At 46.5% G+C, this 18401-nt stretch overlaps 1 protein-coding gene across 2 annotated transcripts in view; it reads right to left on the bottom strand.

The window, feature by feature from the left end:
- LOC139416135 (regulator of G-protein signaling 12-like) overlaps window positions 1-18401 on the bottom strand; it is a 74755-nt gene that overhangs the window by 2194 nt on the left and 54160 nt on the right. The window contains exons 14-17 of one of the 2 annotated variants that reach the window (XM_071164458.1): window positions 15985-16084; window positions 15471-15541; window positions 14845-14941; window positions 13554-14144 (exon numbers count right to left, since the gene is read on the bottom strand). In XM_071164458.1, coding sequence (XP_071020559.1) covers window positions 13554-14144; window positions 14845-14941; window positions 15471-15541; window positions 15985-16084 — 859 coding nt within the window. Of the gene's footprint in view, window positions 1-12453; window positions 14145-14844; window positions 14942-15470; window positions 15542-15984; window positions 16085-18401 lie in introns of those variants that run through there. The other variant, XM_071164459.1, reaches the window with a different exon arrangement.

Below are 18401 nucleotides of genomic sequence, written 5' to 3'. Positions count from 1 at the left end.
GCCAAAGGTAGGCCTACTTAACAAGTTGAGATGCTCAATATTTTCTCATGATGCTACAGTAACGATTTACTCTGACTACATATCCATAACGCATTTATTACACATCTATAAGCATTTCATGAACATGTTATGACAGGTCCAAACAGCATTATTAAAGGTTCATGAAATATATCCTTACCATATCTACAGCGCATTCATGTCATGCTATGCAGAGCTCCTAATTAGGTATCTTAATAGATACATCATTACAATGACAGAGTAGGAGTGTCATCATTATGGCTGTTATCTAAAATGTGCTTCTGCCATATCAGTGTTAGTGAATATTCCAAAAGGCCATGCTGATATGAAGCCTGTACTTGAGATTTTGTGTGACTGACCTACACACAATACCCCATAACTGTCACACAGCCAGGAGTGGTGGGTGCAGAGTCAATCGCAGAGAGCAGAGGATAATGGGGGAAACCAAACTTTATTACGGTATCCAAAAGTAACGCCAAAAACAACAGGCGAAAACAAATATGTCCAACCCAAAACTGGGCACCAAACAGACAGTGAACATAACATGCAACCAACCTAGACTAACAGAGAAGAGAAAAGGAAAAGGGGATCGGTGGCAGCTAGTAGACCGGCGACGACGAGCGCCGAGCACCGCCTGAACAGGCAGGGAAGTTGGAAGTTGGAAGTCGGTGGAAGTTGTGACAGTACCCCGCCCCTGACGCGCGGCTCCTGCAGCGCGCCGCCGTCGGGCTCGAGGGCGACCCGGAGGGCAAGGCGCAGGGCGATCCGGATGGAGGCGGTGGAACTCCCTCAGTAGTGATGGATCCAAGATGTCCTCCACCGGTACCCAGCACCTCTCCTCCGGACCGTACCCCACCAAGTCCACGAGGTACTGTAGGCCCCTCACCCGGGGACCCCTCGATGTCCAGAGGGGGGCGGAGGGGGTGGAGGGACCTCCGGCAACTCACCTTCCTGCAGGGGACCAGCTACCACTGGCCTGAGGAGAGACACATGAAACGAGGGGTTAATACGATAGTAAGAAGGAAGTTGTAACCTATAACACACCTTGTTTATCCTCCTCAGGACTTTAAATGGCCCACACACTGCGGCCCCAGCTTCGGGCAGGGCAGGCAGAGGGGCAAGTTTCGGGTCGAGAGCCAGACCCGGTCCCCCGGTGCGAACACCCCCAGATGCTCCATAAACGCCCTCCAAACTCTGGACGTGAACTGGGGACCCCGAAACGATGTCCTCAGGCACCCCGTAATGCCGGAAGACGTGGGTAAACAGGGCCTCCTCAGTCTGTAGGGCCGTAGGGAGACCGGGCAACGGGATGAGATGGCAGGACTTAGAAAACCGATCCACAACAACCAGGATTGTGGTGTTCCCCTGAGACGGGGGAAGGTCGGCGACCACGGCCGTTGTGGAGCGGGGAGGGGATGTAACTTCCCTCTAGGCAGGTGTCTAGGAGCCTTGCTCTGAGCGTACACCGAGCAGGAGGAGACATAAAACCTCACGTCCTTGGCTAAAGTGGGCCACCAGTACCTTCCCCTAAGACCCCGCACTGTCCTCTCAATACCAGGATGATCCGAAGAGGGTAGCGTATGGGCCCATCGAATTAAACGATCACGAACACCAAGCGGCACGTACTGAACACCCGCTGGACACTGAGGAGGTGCAGGTTCCAACCGTAACGCCCGGTCGATTTCCGCGTCCACCTCCCATACCACCGGTGCTACCAGACATGAATCTGGAAGGATGGGAGTAGGATCAATGGACTGCTCCTCGGTGTCATAGAGACGGGACAGTGTGTCGGCCTTAGTATTAAGGGAGCCTGTCCTATAGGAGATCGTGAACCAAAATCTGGTAAAAAAAACATGGCCCACCTTGCCTGACGCGGATTCAATCTCCTCGCTGCCCATATATACTCCAGATTACGATGGTCGGTCCAGATGAGGAAAGGGTGCTTGGCCCCCTCAAGCCAATGTCTCCACACCTTCAGAACTTTTACCACAGCTAACAACTCCCGGTCCCCCACGACATAGTTCCGCTCTGCTGGACCGAGCTTCCTCGAAAAGAAAGCGTAGGGGCGGAGCTTCGGTGGCGTGCCGAGCGCAGTTACAGCACGGCTCCAACCCCAGCCTCGGACGCGTCCACCTCCACTATGAATGCCAAAGAGTGGTCCGGATGAGCCAGCATGGGAGCGTCGGTGAACAGCTCCTTCAGACAACTGAAGGCTCTGTCCGCCTCCGCTGACCACAGCAAACGCGCCATCCCCCCCTTCAGCAGTGAAGTAATGGGAGCAGCCACCTGACCAAAACCCCGGATAAACCTCCGGTAGCAATTGGCAAACCCTAAAAACCACTGCACCTCCTTTACCGTGGTCGGAGTCTGCCAATTACGCACGGCTGTAACGCGGTCACACTCCATCACCACCCCAGAGGTGGAAATGCGATAACCCAGGAAGGAAACGGCTTGTTTGGAGAACACATATTTCTCAGCCTTGACGTACAGGTCATGCTCCAGCAGTCACCCAAGTACTTTACGCACCAGAGACACGTGCGCGGCGCGTGTGGCAGAATAGATCAGTATATCATCGATATACACCACCACACCCTGCCCGTGCAGGTCTCGGAGAATCTTGTCTACGAAAGATTGAAAGACGGCTGGAGCATTCTTCAACCCATACGGCATGACGAGGTACTCATAATGGCCAGATGTGGTACGAAACGCGATCTTCCACTCATCTCCCTCCCGGATACGCACCAAATTATACGCACTCCTAAGGTCCAGTTTTGTGAAAAAAACGCCCTCCGTGAAATGATTCCACCGCCGCAGCGATAAGAGGTAGTGGGTAACTAAACCCCACTGTGATGGAATTTAGACCTCTATAATCAATGAAAAAAAAAAAAAAGAAAAAGAAGAAGAAGAAAAAGAAGAAGAAGAAGAAGAAGAAGAAGAAGAAAAAGAAGAAGAAGAAGAAGAAAAAGAAGAAGAAGAAAAAGAAGAAGAAAAAGAAACTCGAAGAGACGGGTGACGTGGAGGGCCGAATGTACCCCTGTCTCAGAGATTCAGTGACATATGTCTCCATAGCCACTGTCTCCTCCTGGGACAACGGGTACACGTGACTCCTGGGAAGTGCAGTGTTTACCAGGAGGTTTATCGTGCAATCCCCTCATCGATGAGGTGGTAATTGGGTCACCTTCATTTTACAGAAAGCGATAGCCAAATCGGCATATTCAGAGGGAATGCGCACAGTGGAAACCTGGTCTGGACTCTCCACCGTCGTTGCACCGATGGAAACTCCTCTGCACCTACCTGAACACTTCTCTGACCACCCTTGGAGAGCCCCCTGTTTCCATGAAATCTCAGGATTGTGATTAGCCAGCCAGGGAATCCCCAGCACCACTGGAAACGCATGTGAATCAATAAGGAAGAGACTAATCCACTCCTTATGATCCCCCTGCGTTACCATGTCCAGTGGAACCGTGGCCTCCCTGACCAGCCCTGACCCTAATGGTCGGCTATCTAAGGAGTGCACGGGGAGGGTTGATCTAGCGGCACCAGTGGAATCCCTAGCCTCAACGCGAGTCCACGATCCATAAAGTTCCCAGCTGCGCCTGAATCGACTAGCGCCTTATGCTGGAGAGAGGGAGAAAACTCAGAGAAAGAAATTAGTAAAAACATGTGACCAACAGGGAGCTCTGGGTGAGTCTGGTGCTGACTCACCTGGGGTGACCGGGAAGTGCTCTGCCTGCCCTCTCGACTCCCAGACGAGCTCCTCCAGCACCGATCGGCAGTGTGTCCTCTCCGACCACAACTGGTGCAGGAGGAGCCCCCTCCTCCGGTCGCCCTTGATGCGGCTCCCCCTAACTCCATAGGGATTGGAGCGGGAGGGCCAGGAGGTGGAACTAACAGGGCCCGTTCTGGACACCTGTGGGCAGTCAGCAGGTTGCCCAGTCGGATCAACATGTCAATGAGTTCATCGAGGGAGAGGGTGGCGTCCCGACAAGCTAGCTCCCTGCGGACATCCGCCCGGAGCCTACATCGATCGTGGTCTATCAGGGCCCTGTCGTTCCACCCCGCTCCAGTGGCCAAGGTCCGAAACTCCAGCGCGAAGTCCTGCGCACTCCTCGTCTCCTGTCTAAGATGAAACAGCCGTTCACCCGCTTCTCGGCCCTCTGGTGGGTGGTCGAACACGGCCCAGAACCGGCGGGTGAACTCTTGGTAGTGGTCCCTCGCAGAGTCTGGGCCATTCCACACTGCATTGGCCCACTCCAGGGCTCGACCCGTCAGACAGGAGACGAGGACGCTCACCTCACCAGAGGGAGTCGTACGAACGGTAACCAGGTACAGCTCAAGCTTTGGCAAGAACCCCTGGCACCCAGCCGCCGTTCCATCATACTCCCTGGGGAGCGCCAGACGAAGAGCACTGGATCCGGACACCGCCAGAGGAGTAGGTTGAGCAGGTGGAGGAGGAGCTGGGGGTGAGGTAGGGAGACCACTCCTCTCACATCTGTCCATTCTCTCCATCATTTGATCCATTGCTGACCCAATTCGGTGGAGAATGGTCGTATGATGGAGGACACGCTCCTCCATGGATGGGAGAGGAGGTGCAGCTGCTCCTGCTGACTCCATGGATATGGTGCGGGCTTCTGTCACACAGCCAGGAGTGGTGGGTGCGGAGTCAATCGCAGAGAGCAGAGGATAATGTGGAAACTGAACTTTATTACGGTATCCAAAAGTAACGCCAAAAACAACAGGTGAACATACAGACAGTGAACATAACACGCAACCAACCTAGACTAACAGAGAACAGAAAAGGAAAAGGGGAACGGTGGCAGCTAGTAGACCGGCGACGATGACCGCCGAGCGCCCGCCCGAACAGGCAGGGGAGCCACCTTCGGTGGAAGTCGTGACAATAACGTCAAAGTGGAATTATATCTTTAGACATTTTTACAAATTAATTAAAAATGAAAAGCTGAAATGTCTTCAGTCAATAAGTATTGAGCCCCTTTGTTATGGCAAGCCTAAATAAGTTCAGGAGTAACAAGTCACATAAATTGCATCGACACACTCTGTGTGCAATAATAGTGTTTAACATGATTTTTGAATGACCACCTCATCTCTGTACCCCACGCATTCAGAAAATTCTAAGGTCCCTCAGTTGAGCAGTGAAATTCAAACACAGATTCAACCATAACGATCAAGGAGGTTTTCCAATGCCTCACAGCGAAGGGCACCTATTGGTAGATGGCTATAAATAAAAAAGCAGACATTTAATATCCCTTTGAGCATGGTGAAGTTATTAATTACACTTTGGATGGTGTATCAATACACCCACTCACTACAAAGATACAGGCGTCCTTCTTACTCAGTTGCCAGAGAGAAAGGAAAGCGCTCAGGGATTTCACCATGAAGCCAATAGTGACTTTTAAACAGTTACAGAGTTTAATGGCTGTGATAGAAAACTGAGGATGGATCAACAGCATTGCAGTTACTCCACAATACTAACCTAATTGACAGAGTGAAAAAAGGAAGCCTGTACAGAATACAAATATTCCAAAAGATGCATCCTGTTTGCAATAAGCCACTAAAGTAAAACTGCAAACAAATGTGGGAAAGAAATTAACTTTAAGTCCTGAATACAAAGCACAAAGCAATATAGCACATCATAGAGTACCACTCTTCATAATTTCAAGCATGGTAGAGGCTGCATCATGTTATGGGTATGCTTGTCATTTTTTAGGATAAAAATAAACAGAATAGAGCTAAGCAGAGGCAAAATCCTAGAGAAAAACCTGGTTCAGTCTGCTTTCCAACACTGGGAGACAAATTCACCTTTCAGCACAAGGCCAAATATACACAGGAGTTGCTAAGCAAGACGACATTGAATGTTCCTGATTGGCCTAGTTACAGTTTTGACTTAAATCGACTTGAAAATCTATGGTAAGACTTGAAAATGTCAGTCTAGCAATGATCAACAACCATCTTCAGAGCTTGAAAGATTTTGAAGGATTGGACCCCTTTTTTCAAGTTTCGCCTAAAATGACATACCCAAATCTAATTGCCTGTAGCTCAGGCCCTGAAGCATCTTCTTGGTACCATTTGAAAGGAAACACTTTGAAGTTTGTGGAAATGTTAAAGGAATGTAGGAGAATATTACACATTAGATCTGGTAAAATCTAATACAAAGAAAGAAAAAAATATATATTGCAAGAGCAAGGGCCATAATGTATTATTCCTCCACAATACTTATATCCTTATAGATCCAAGATGGCGTAGCAGTAAGACTTGTTTGTTTTTGCCCCTTGTAAATATTTTTTTCTTGTTTTTTTTGTATACATTTCAATATATTTCAATCTCTTTTTCCATTTTTTTATTAAATATACCTTCCTGCAACCCGCCTCACCCAATGTGATACGGATTTGCTATTTTTTCGACCTTAGAACTGGAACCTCCATCAGAAGCTAGCCATCAGAAGTTAGCCAGCTAATTAACTACTAGCTATTTAGTCACTGTTAGCCACTGCTAGCGGTCTTTACCTTTATCTCAGACACCAGCCACTTTAGCCCGGATAATACCTGCCAGTCTGCACAGCGCGATATCAGCCCTGAGCATATCTGACTGCTTTTTTCCACTACATCACCGGATTCCTGCCGCAAGCTCTGTACCATTACACCAGATCATCACAGCTAGCTAGCTGCTACCGAGTGGCTATTGTGGCTAACGCCCTTGTCCAGAAGCAAGCACCAGTTAGCGTCGAGCTAGCCTCGAGCTAGGCCCATCTCCCGGCTAGCAAACGAAGTACACCAACTACAATACCTCTCTTGCCAATTGGCCTGGACCCTTTATCGACACGGAGCCCCGCCAATCCATCACGACTGGTCTGCTGGTCTGCTGACGTAATTCGGCCGATGTGCTCTCAACCGGCCTCTGCGTTGTGGATGTCGGTGAAGACCCATTTGCTATCCCCGGCCCGCTAGCTTTTCTGAATGCCGTGTCTCCCTCTCACTTAGCATAGTAACGACTACCGAACGGCTCCCCATCTATTGCTGCTCATTGAACCCTATGATCACACGGCTACACAGCTGATGCCTGCTGGACTGTTCATTAACACAGTACTTAATTTTGTTTCTTGCGGCCCCAGCCTCAAACTCAGGCCCTGTGTTCTGACCCTATCTGCCCATTCGTCGCCATTTACCCGTTGCTGTTGTCTTAGCTGTTTACCCGTTGTTGCCTTAGTTCTCCCAATCAACACCTGTGATGGCTTTATGCCTCTCTCTAATGTCAATATGCCTTGTATACTGTTATTTAGGGTAGCTCTCATTGTTTTATTTTACTGCGGAGCCCCTAGTCCCGCTCAACGTGCCTCAGATAGCTCCTTTGTCCCACCCCCTACACATGCGGAGACCGCACCTAGCTTAACTGGTGCCTCCAGAGATGCAACCTCTCTCATCATCACTCAATGCCTAGGTTTACCGCCACTGTACTCGCACCCTATCATACCCTTGTCTGTACATTATGCCCTGAATCTATCCTACCACGCCCAGAAATCTGCTCCTTTTATTCTCTGTTCCCAACGCACTAGATGACCTGTTCTTATAGCCTTTAGCCGTACCCTCGTCCTACTCCTCTGTTCCTCTGGAGATGTAGAGGTTAACCCAGACCCTGTGTGTCCCCAGGCTCTCTCATTTGTTGACTTGACTGTAACCGTAAAAGCCTTGGGTTCATGCATGTTAACATTAGAAGCCTCCTCTCTAAGTTTGCTATATTCACTGCTTTAGCACACTCCGCCAACCCTGATGTCCTAGCCGTGTCTAAATCCTGGCATAGGAAGGCCACCATAAATTCTGAAATTTCCATCCCCAATTACAACATTTTCCGTCAAGATAAAACTGCTTTAGGGGGCAGAGTTTCAATCTACTGTAGAGATAGCCTGCAGAGTTCTGTCATACTATCCAGGTCTATGCCCAAACAGTTCGAGCTTCTACTTTTAAAAATCCATCTCTCCAAAAATAAGTCCTCACTGTTGCCACTTGTTATAGACCCCCCTCAGCTCCCAGCTGTGCCCTGGACACCATATGTGAATTGATTGCCCCCCATCTATCATCAGAGTTTGTACTGTTTAGGTGACCTAAACTGGGATATGCTTAACACCCTGGCCATCCTATAATCTAAGCTAGATGCCCTCAATCTCACACAAATGATCAAGAAACCTACCAGATACAACCCCAAATCCATAAACATGGGCACCCTCATAGATATCATCCTGACCAACTTGCCCTCTAAATACACTTCTGCTGTTTTCAACCAGGATCTCAGCAATCACTGCCTCATTGCCTGCATCTGTTATGGGTAGGCCTTTCTAATCGACCTGGCCCGGGTATCCTGAAAGGATATTGACCTCATCCCGTTAGTAGAGGATGCCTGGTTGTTCTTTAAAAGTGCTTTCCTCACCGTCTTAAATAAGCATGCCCCTTTCAAAAAATGTTGAACTAAGAACAGATATAGCCCTTGGTTCACTCCAGACTTGACTGCCCTTGACCAGCACAAAAACATCCTGTGGCGTACTGCACTAGCATCGAATAGTCCCCGCGATATGCAACTTTTCAGTGAAGTCAGGAACCAATATACACAGTCAGTTAGGAAAGGTAAGGCTAGCTTTTTCAAACAGAAAGTTGCATCCTGCAGCACTAATTCCAAAAGGTTTTGGGACACTGTAAAGTCCATGAAGAATAAGAGCACCTCCTCCCAGCTGCCCACTGCACTGAGGCTAGGAAACACTGTCACCAACGATAATCAAGAATTTCAATAAGCATTCCCCTACAGCTGGCCATGCTTTCCACCTGACTACCCCAACTACGGCCAACAGCTCTGCACCCCCGCAGCAACTGGCCCAAGCCCCCCCACGCTCAAGGTATCTATCATAACCGCCATCGATAAAAGACAGTACTGTGCAGCCATCTTCATCGACCTGGCCAAGGCTTTCGACTCTGTCAATCACAGTATTCTTATCGACAGACTCAACAGCCTTGGTTCCTCTAATGACTGCCTCGCCTGGTTCACTAACAGAATAATGTGCAAATATTGTACAATTAAATCAAATCAAAATGTATTTGTCACATGTGTCGAATACAACAGGTCTAGCTAGACCTTACAGTAAAATGCTTACTTACAAGCCCTAACCAACAATGCAGTTTAAAAAAATTACGAATAAGAAATAAAAGTAACAAATAATGAAAGAGAAGCAGTAAAATAACAATAGCGAGGCTATATACAGGGGGTACCGGTACAGAGTCAATGTGCCGAGGCACCGGTTAGTTGAGGTAATTGAGGTAATATGTACATGTAGGTAGACTATGCATAGATAATAACAGGAGTAGCAGGAATGCATTAAATGCATTTTAATCCCACTTTGTAACACAACAAAGAGTGGAAAAAGTCAAGTGGTGTGAATACATTCCTAAGACACGATCGAAGTGGTCTGGAATAAACATTCTCTCATTACAGTAGGCCTATTTGAGTTGAGAGGTATAATTTCTGTCTTGGCACTGTTCGTAACATGAGCCTGTGCTGGCTGACTGTCGGCTTCTTGTCCGTCAATGGGCCATGGCACCAGACTCGCCTAGACAGACCATTTCTCCCCAGGGCCAGTTTGAAACAGAACCAGCTGCACAGCTCACCAAGGCTAGCTGAGATCAGCCACAAGGCCCCCTAGTTTCTGCCAGATGGATGATAAGACTGATTCAGGGTCAGCTGTAGCCAGCATTCAGGTGTGTCATTCAGACAGATGGAGAAGACAGTGAGATATAATGTGAGGCTAAAGGATCACTAGTGCCCTCAGGCAAGAATTCTGAATCAGTGTAAGCTAATTGTGTTTATTTTCTGGGTATTACATTTTCATTTTGTTGTTAAGAAGTAGCTGCATTGGGGTGGATACTAAGCCTAACCTTGTGCCTAAGTGGTCGATTGCACTTTAAAGTATAAAAGCTTTTCTAAATTCCAGATATGGGCGATGACATCACAAAGCCTAATACTATAAACCTGCACTTGATATGATAAATACAGTGAAAACAGGATATCCCAAACACGGGCAACGAGAAATGGGAGGAAGTCTAATTTTATGTATTTATGTATTGTTTTTTTGCTATTACTAGAAAGTGGAACAGGCTTGGCCTTATCCTCAAATTCCCCAGTATGGCAGATGACGTTGATGCAATGCATGGTAGTGGAACAACAGTTTAACTATATACTGTCGCCCTCTGGTGGACTAAAGCATTAATTAGAAAGCAATTAGCAATACATGATTATCTGACCAGGCGCACAACCATCATTTGATTTTACACGGAAAGCAAAAACAATCATTAAAATAGATAACAGCTGATATCTTTTAGATATTAAAATGGTAAATTAATCTCAACACATCACACTCATAAGGGCATATTGGTTGTTATTTCACATCAGGTGGAGTGACCCTAGCAGACCAGTGTTTTGTTTTCAACATGAGTTTACATTAACGTTGTAGTCAGGGATTGAATTGGCATATCCTATAGGAGCTGACCCCAGAACCACTAAGTCTGAGTGCCAGTCTGTTGATGCCATCAGGCCAACTCCCTGTCACACTCATTGTCATGCATACATGTTAGGCTTGACTGACAGCAATGGAGTAGGCACAAACAGATCTGGGACCAGGCTAAGAATCGCTAGCTTTTTCATCCTTAACTTAATTAGTTCATTAACCACTAACTCAAGGTGGAGGGGAACTCCGTTCCACTCCTCTAAGTAAACCCAAGGGAACATAGACCACAGGCTGCTGTGTCAGTTTGTCCTCTTTAAGGGTTCAAGGTATTTAATTACACGACCATGATAACGTGACAGAAAAATGTTTCCTTTCAGATGTAGAGAGAGAGCGAGCAATAGTTTCTCTCTGCAGCAAAACAGTCAACTCATGCAAGTAGGACACGTTACCATGGTTCCCAAAGTGGAAGGGACAGGCTGATGCGCTTAGCAACCAGAACAGAAGAGCAGAGAGAAACTCACTGCGAGGCTTATACTAACCTCTCATATCGACTTGTGTATACATATCACAGTACATTTATCTATTGACAGAGCTATTGAGAAAAAGTCAGGGCTAGACGCATTGTGTCCACCTGAGTGATGGCCTCTGTATACTTTGAAGTAATCCATCCTCGAAGCTGCAGGACTGGGTTCAAATAGAATTTGTTTTCTTTCAAATACTGTCAGCGATTGATTGAGCCTGCCTGGAGTGCTAAATGGACAGGGTTTGCACTTTGGGGACTATTCCATTGGTTCCATTGCGCCAGACAAGCTCAATCAAGCGAAAGTAAAACAAAACAAATGCTGTTGGAGACAGTACTTAAAATAGTCCATGTAAAACAAAAATAGAATTATAGCCATCTCTTAAGTCCTTTTTTAGCTGTACAGATCTTCAAACAGCACAGCTGGATAAGGCTTCCTTTTAAGTTGGGACATCAAAGTGTGTTGTTATTACTCTAATATGGCTTTTGAACACAGGTGAGACAAGACTACAGTGAAATCACACAGCTAAACTGGTTGTCTTGTGACAACAATAAATAACTGTGACGGATAATGTTGTTGATTATGATGGATGCCCTGCCCACCACAATCAACTGTTCATTCTGTTTTGACTCCAGATAAATGCAACAGCTTGGGACTGTTGTGGTAGAGTGCACTCAATCAAATTTGTAATTGAATTGAAAATTGTAAAACTGCACTTATCGGGAGTTAGTTGACTGCATTCACAAACTTATCAGGCTCACCGTGACTATCAACCCGACTTACTACGTAGTGGAGAACTAGAAACGGACCAGTTGGTGAGGGGGTATGGACAAGGAAATCCCCATGTTCAGGACTGATACAGCTCTTCACTGCTCATAGAGAAAGCATTATGCATTAGCTGAGGTACATTAGTGAAAGCAATAAAAAGTCTAGTGTTGCAAAATTCCAGTAACATTCCCAAAATTCTCAGCTTTTCCAGAAATCCTGGTTGGAAGATTCCTGGAATCAGGAAGGAAGAAGCCGGAAAGCTGGGAGTCTTACAACTGGGAGTTCTGGAAAACCTAGGAATTATGGGAAAGTTACAGACATGATTCAATCCCTTAGAAAGACAGACTAAAACAAGAAAGACAAAACAGGCAGAATTACACACAAACAACACAAACGCTACCGAATGACCTCTCACACAGACACAACAATCAGAACTACACACAAACAAGTCAGAATTACTCTGACACAGATGCCACAAGCTTCCCAGAAGCGCAGAGACAAAGCAGCTACCATGCAAGCACATGTCGGGGAGGAGGTGGAAGACAAACTAAATGAAAGAGATGTATGTAGTGTTAGGGGAAGTTGGAGAAGAAGAGGCATGGAGTGGTAACTGAATTTGAGATCACAAACGTGTAAAAAGACAGATGATGTGATTCCAGGTCTAACATTTATTAGATCTAATCAAGCACAGATACAGAATTAATTGTCATGATCATCTACAACAGGCATCTACAGAGAGAGAGGATATTTCCAGACAGTGTGACACGCAATTCAACAATGATACCGTTCATTTCAAAAGGACCTCTATCATTTGTTTCATCAAGGACTCTATAATTACCAACATCTTGTGAAGAAACTGGTTCAGTTTTCCTTCTATGTATTACCAGGAAAAAATCTGAGCAAAATTGTTGAATTGCATTGGAGGATGGGATGAAAGTAAATACAGCTTTTCGGTTTAAAAAAAGTACAGGCAGGTAAGAACAATCATGATCATCTTTTTAGACAACAATTATGCTTTGGTTACGTTTGATCTTGTCTGTAGCTATGTACTGGGTTTAGGACCGTACTCCAATTATACATTCATAATGCCGGCATTGAGCATTTTATTGACATGAAAGGCTGTGACTCATTGAAATCTATTCCAGGTTCTCTATTTGAATCAATCAATCAAACATTTCACACTTGCATGGTAATTGTAGCTCACTACAATTGGTTGCTGTCAAATTATAGTATGTCTATTTTGCATGTATTGTAATGACAACTGTCATGTTGAGTATTACAGCATTACAATATGTAGGCATTATGAAACAAGTTTTTATCCACCTGCATCCTCATATAACCTCTGTGGTACAACAATATGACATTTTAAGATTTACTTTCACCTCAAGTCTCAGTTAAGTTGTAAAACCCATCAGTTCAGTGGTGTGTGAATATAAAGGTCATTCATTTCAAATATATACATCACTATTTACAATTGAGCGGAACTTACTATTGAAAGTGTCCACATAAACAATGCTATCTATGTTCATTAGAAAATATTCAAAGGGATAAAAATGACTGGGGTACTACTGAGAGAGAATACATTTTCAGTTGTAAATAAAGTGCATTGAAGTCAGTATAAAAGGAGTTGTCGTTGGAGGTCAGGTCACCCTCAGACACACACACAATCACACACTCTCACACACAAACAAACACATACACGCACACACACACCAACACACTTATGCATAGTCACACTGGGGAAATACCTGAGCTTGACTGGCCATTCCCACCACCATCATGGAAGGAGTTGGCGCATGGCGAAGGAGGGAGGAAGTTGCCCTCGGGCAGGCTGCCCTCATGGGACAGCAGCGCAGGGGCCAACAAGGTGCTGTTGGGGCTGGTGATGTCTCCCTCGCCCACCAGGGTCAGGTCAGCGTGGGTGTCTTCCTCCAGTGTCCTGAGGGCCGGGCCTCTAGACTCCGAGGGGCGGGGGATGGGTGAGAGGGCGGCGCTGAAGGGGGGGACGGGGAGGCGGGTTGGGGGTAGAAGCGCCCGGCGCCCCGCAGCTGGGTGGGGGTGTCCGTTGGTGCTGCTGAGGGAGGAGTCCAGGCTCTCAGAGCGCAGGCTGGCGTTGAGGGGGCCGCGGGCAGGGGCACCGCCAACCCCGTTCTCCCTGCCAGGCCCCTGGCCTTGTTTGATGGAGGTGGGTGTGGAGCAGGCCATGTCTAGGGAGGCAGTGGAGGGGGGGCCTGAGGTTAACCGCAGGAAGTCAGGTAACTCCAGGTCCTCTTTGTTCAGGAGGCCTCTCTGGTCATTTCTCCGGTTGCTCTGTGCCCGGCTCAGGAGCTCAAAGAATTCTAAAGAGAGAGAAAGCAGTAGAGTTACTTCATATTCCTTTAACTAGGGTTGTAGGCCGTGGCGGGGAGAACCATGGGGCGGAGCACAATTGGCCCAGCGTCGTCCAGGTTAGGGGAGGGTTTGGCCGCCCGGGATGTCCTTGTACCATCGCGCACTAGCGACTCCTGTGGCGGGCCGGGCGCAGTGCACGCTGACACGGTAGCCAGTTGTACGTGTTTTCTCCGACACATTGGTACGGCTGGCTTCCGGGTTAAGTGGGCATTGTGTCAAGAAGCAGTGCGGCTTGGTTGGGTTGTGTTTCGGAGGACGTACAGCTCTCGACCTTCGCCTCTCCCAAGGGAGTTGCAGTGATGAGACACGACTGTAACTACCAATTGGACACCACGAAATTGGGGAGAAAAAAGGGGTATAAAAAAAAGAGGGGAAAAAATATATATATAATAATATGGTTGCAAAATTCAAGTAACTTTCCCCCCAAAAAAATTCCAGAAAGGAAAGTTACCATCATTTTGCAACCCTATCTAAAACTATCTAAAAATAAAAAGGGGATTAGATCATTTAACGTGCACAGTACACAGTCCCAAGCTGCACTGACAGATAACCATGAAGGTTGAAGGCTTCTTTTATAGCTGGTGTTAGTGACGCGGCAAAGCAAAGCTCAGAGAAGCAACAGAACGTTAGAAAGAGAGGGGGATTTACCTTCAGCTTCATCTATATTAATCTTTTTCGGCTTTCCCTTTTCCACAGGGAGCGACGGATCTGGTCCGCTTGCCTTTCCTGACGACCTGTCATCTCCCTGCAGACGCAACAATAACAACGCACTCCATTAAGGGGGTGAGGGAGGAGGTTGTGCATGCCCTGTACTAACACCACTACAACACATCCTGGGCAGATTGACTTAAGTGTTCGCACTTGTGCCCTGTTATTAACTATAGGAAACACAAAAAACAACCATAAAACACGAGCGTGTGGTCTCTTTGATGCTTGTTGTTTCTTTTTACGCTTCTTTTATGCTTAGTAAATCAGATGAATGTAATATCCCTAGGAGACAAGGTCGGATCGCAACTACAAAGGTGACCTGGAGGCTGAACGATAAAGTGGGAGGTCAGCCAGGGTTCAAGTCAGCTACAGCCAGCATTTAAGGAAGAAACAACATGACAAAGAGCCAGGAACAAAGTAGAGTAGAGCACTTGAGCAATTATTATGTGACATTAAATTGTTAAGAAGCAGCATAGCAGGGGAGTTACAGCACATTTAGAAATTCAAGGACACTTGAGAAAGTGAAAACAGGAATAAAAGGAGGAGGGTGATGGTGGTCTCCTTACTGTTGCAGAAAGACTCTTGGTGGTCAATGATGGCGGATGTGCTTTCAAGGAGCCTGACTTGGACTTAGAGTCTATAGAGAGTAAAAAACAATAGTGAGGTAAATAGGAGCCAATGAATCATCCCACATGTCCTCCATCACTCTGATATCTTTGTTTATCACTGGAAGTCAGTGGGGACAAAACAGGACATTGATTACAAGAGCTGTTTGAATTCCTGGAAACAGACAGGCTGAAGCACCAGTCCAACATTGGAGGAATTGGATTGGATTTCTCAAGCCACTATCTTGGTGGCTGTTTGGGGGGTTTGAGTGTTTGTGCTGTATAGCCATCTAATGTTTGTTCGTTTGTCATGCCAAATCAATGACCATAGGACTTGGCAAGACAAACAGATCTGGGATCAGGCTAGGTCACTGTAGGCGTTATCTCTGAGATGGAATGTTGGCTTACTTCATTATCTGTCTATCATCTGCGTTTTAGTGCATGTTTTGGTGTTCGGTGTGATGGGCTGTCTTACCTTTCCCTGAGGCAACAGGGTCTGCTCTCTCCAATACCACACGCAGGCCGTCCAGACTGGATATGGGCGCCCCCAGGTCTAGGGGCTCCGTTTCTCCACTCTGTCAAAACACAACACAAAGTTTTAGCAGTCTTCATGCTCATAGGGGGCACATGGCCCCTCAGATTTGTCCTGTTTATATACACGATATATACACAAAAGTATGTGGACACCTGTTCAAATGAGTAGATTTGGCTATTTCAGCCACACCCATTGCTGACAGGTGTATAAAATCAAGTACACAGCCATGCAATCTCCATAGACAAACATTGTCAGTAGAATGGCCTTACTGAAGAGCTCAGTGACTTTCAACTTGGCATCGTCATAGGGCACCACCTTTCCAACAAGTCAGTTCGTCAAATTTATGCCCTGCTAGAGCTGCCCTGGTCAACTGTACGGGCTGCTATTGGGAAGGAGTGACAATGGCTCAGTTGCGAAGTGGTGGCCACAAAACTTCACAGAACTGGATAGTCAAGTGCTGAAGCGTGTAGCGCGTAAAAATCGTCTGTACTCTATTTCAACACTCACTACCAAGTTCCAAACTGCCTCTGGAAGCAACGTCAGCACAATAACTGATCGTCAGGAGCTTCATGAAATGGGTTTCCATGGCCGACCAGCAGCAAACAAGCCTAAGATCACCATGCGCCAATGCCAAGCGTCAACTGAAGTGGTGTAAAGCTTGCCGCCATTGGACTCTGGAGCAGTGGAAACGCGTTCTCTGAAGTGATGAATCACGCTTCACCATCTGGCAGTCCAACGGACTAATCTGGGTTTGGTGGATGCCAGGAGAATGCTACTTGCCCCAATGCATAGTGCCAACTTTAAAGTTGGAATAATGGTCTGGGGATGTTTTTCATGGTTTGGGCTAGGTCCCTTAGTTCCAGTGAAGGGAAATGTTAATGCTACAGCATACAATGACATTCTAGACGATTCTATGCTTTCAACAGAGCCCTGACCTCAACCCCATCGGACACCTTTGGGATAAATTGGAATGGCCACTGCGAGCCAGGCCTAATCCCCCAACATCAGTGCCCAACCTCACTAATGCTCTTGTGGCTAAATAGAAGCAAGTCCCGGCAACAATGTTCCAACATCTAGTGGAAAGTCTTCCCAGAAGAGTGGAGGCTGTTCAAACAGCAAAAGGGTGACCAATTCCATATAAATACTAATGAAATTAAATGTCTACATACATTTAGTCATGTAGTGTATATTTTTTTGATTTTTTTTTCTCTGTAATACTACTAGCCACTTGGCAAATTTATGGAGTTGACTTTAGCTAGCCCAAATATGTTTGCAATCTCCCAACATCATAACTAGCTACCAAGAAGCCATTTCAGGCTATCAATCAAGTTAGAGTATCTAGCTTGTCTATCTTAGCTGGCATGCCTGCTGGTAAGGTTGGTAGACTTTAGAAAAGCAAGCAATATCTAAATGTACTCACACTCCTTTCTATCTTTTACCCAGATTTGAGCAGAGAAGCATATTTAGTTTCTTTAAAAAAATAACCACCACGGATAGAGACAGCTGAAGAGGTATGCTTAGCTATGCAGAAAAATATACATATTTTTGACATAGAATTAAGCATAATGATTATGGCTCTAGATTGCAGGAAAAAGCTGCCCACATCCGGACTACCCCCAGCCATCCTCACATACTAGGTGCACGACGTTCCTGTGTTTTAGCATGTTAGTTTGCAAGCATTTTAGCCTATTAGCATGTTTCCATCGATTTCATCACATGACCATGATGCCTTATTGACATGTCAGACAAGCAAGTTGCTACTTTAGGGTATCGTCACAACTTCTGTGTACTATCATTAACTGTGTAAGATATGGATGCCTTCGCTCCATTTAGAATGTGGCTTTCAGCTTACTGTGTAATCAGTAACAAATGTAGGTATAGGCGACATGGGCAGCCGCCCAGGGCGGCACGGGGCGCCCACACAATTTCTTGGGGAATGATGACATTTGCGGTTTTCTATTGCTCATTTACACATCACGTCAATGATATCATGTCACCGTGTGGGACTATGGGTCAATTAACCTTGTCGGAGTGGGCGCCCTGATTCTAGTTTGTGAGCTAGGCAGGCTCTGAGGGAAGGTCTCCCACTCAGAAGTACGAGATGGGGAGGGGGCAGGTTGACCTCAGGTCTCCCCACTGGAAGCCCGAGGTAGGGGGAGCGGGGGAATCTATCAAATAGCACACCTCTAACGTTGTACAGTACTAATGCAATTAGTAAAATCAGTCACACTACGAAAAGCTACCAAATAAGTTAGTTTCACAGACATATTGTTGCATTTTTTCTGGTTTGTGCGAAATCGTTAAGAATAATATAAAACCAGTCTGCACACCACCAAGTGGAATTGGTTTAGTCTTGA

The sequence above is a fragment of the Oncorhynchus clarkii genome, chromosome 9 (assembly GCF_045791955.1).
Source record: "Oncorhynchus clarkii lewisi isolate Uvic-CL-2024 chromosome 9, UVic_Ocla_1.0, whole genome shotgun sequence".
Lineage (NCBI taxonomy): Eukaryota > Metazoa > Chordata > Actinopteri > Salmoniformes > Salmonidae > Oncorhynchus > Oncorhynchus clarkii.
This window is presented reverse-complemented; position numbering and strand designations above follow the sequence as displayed.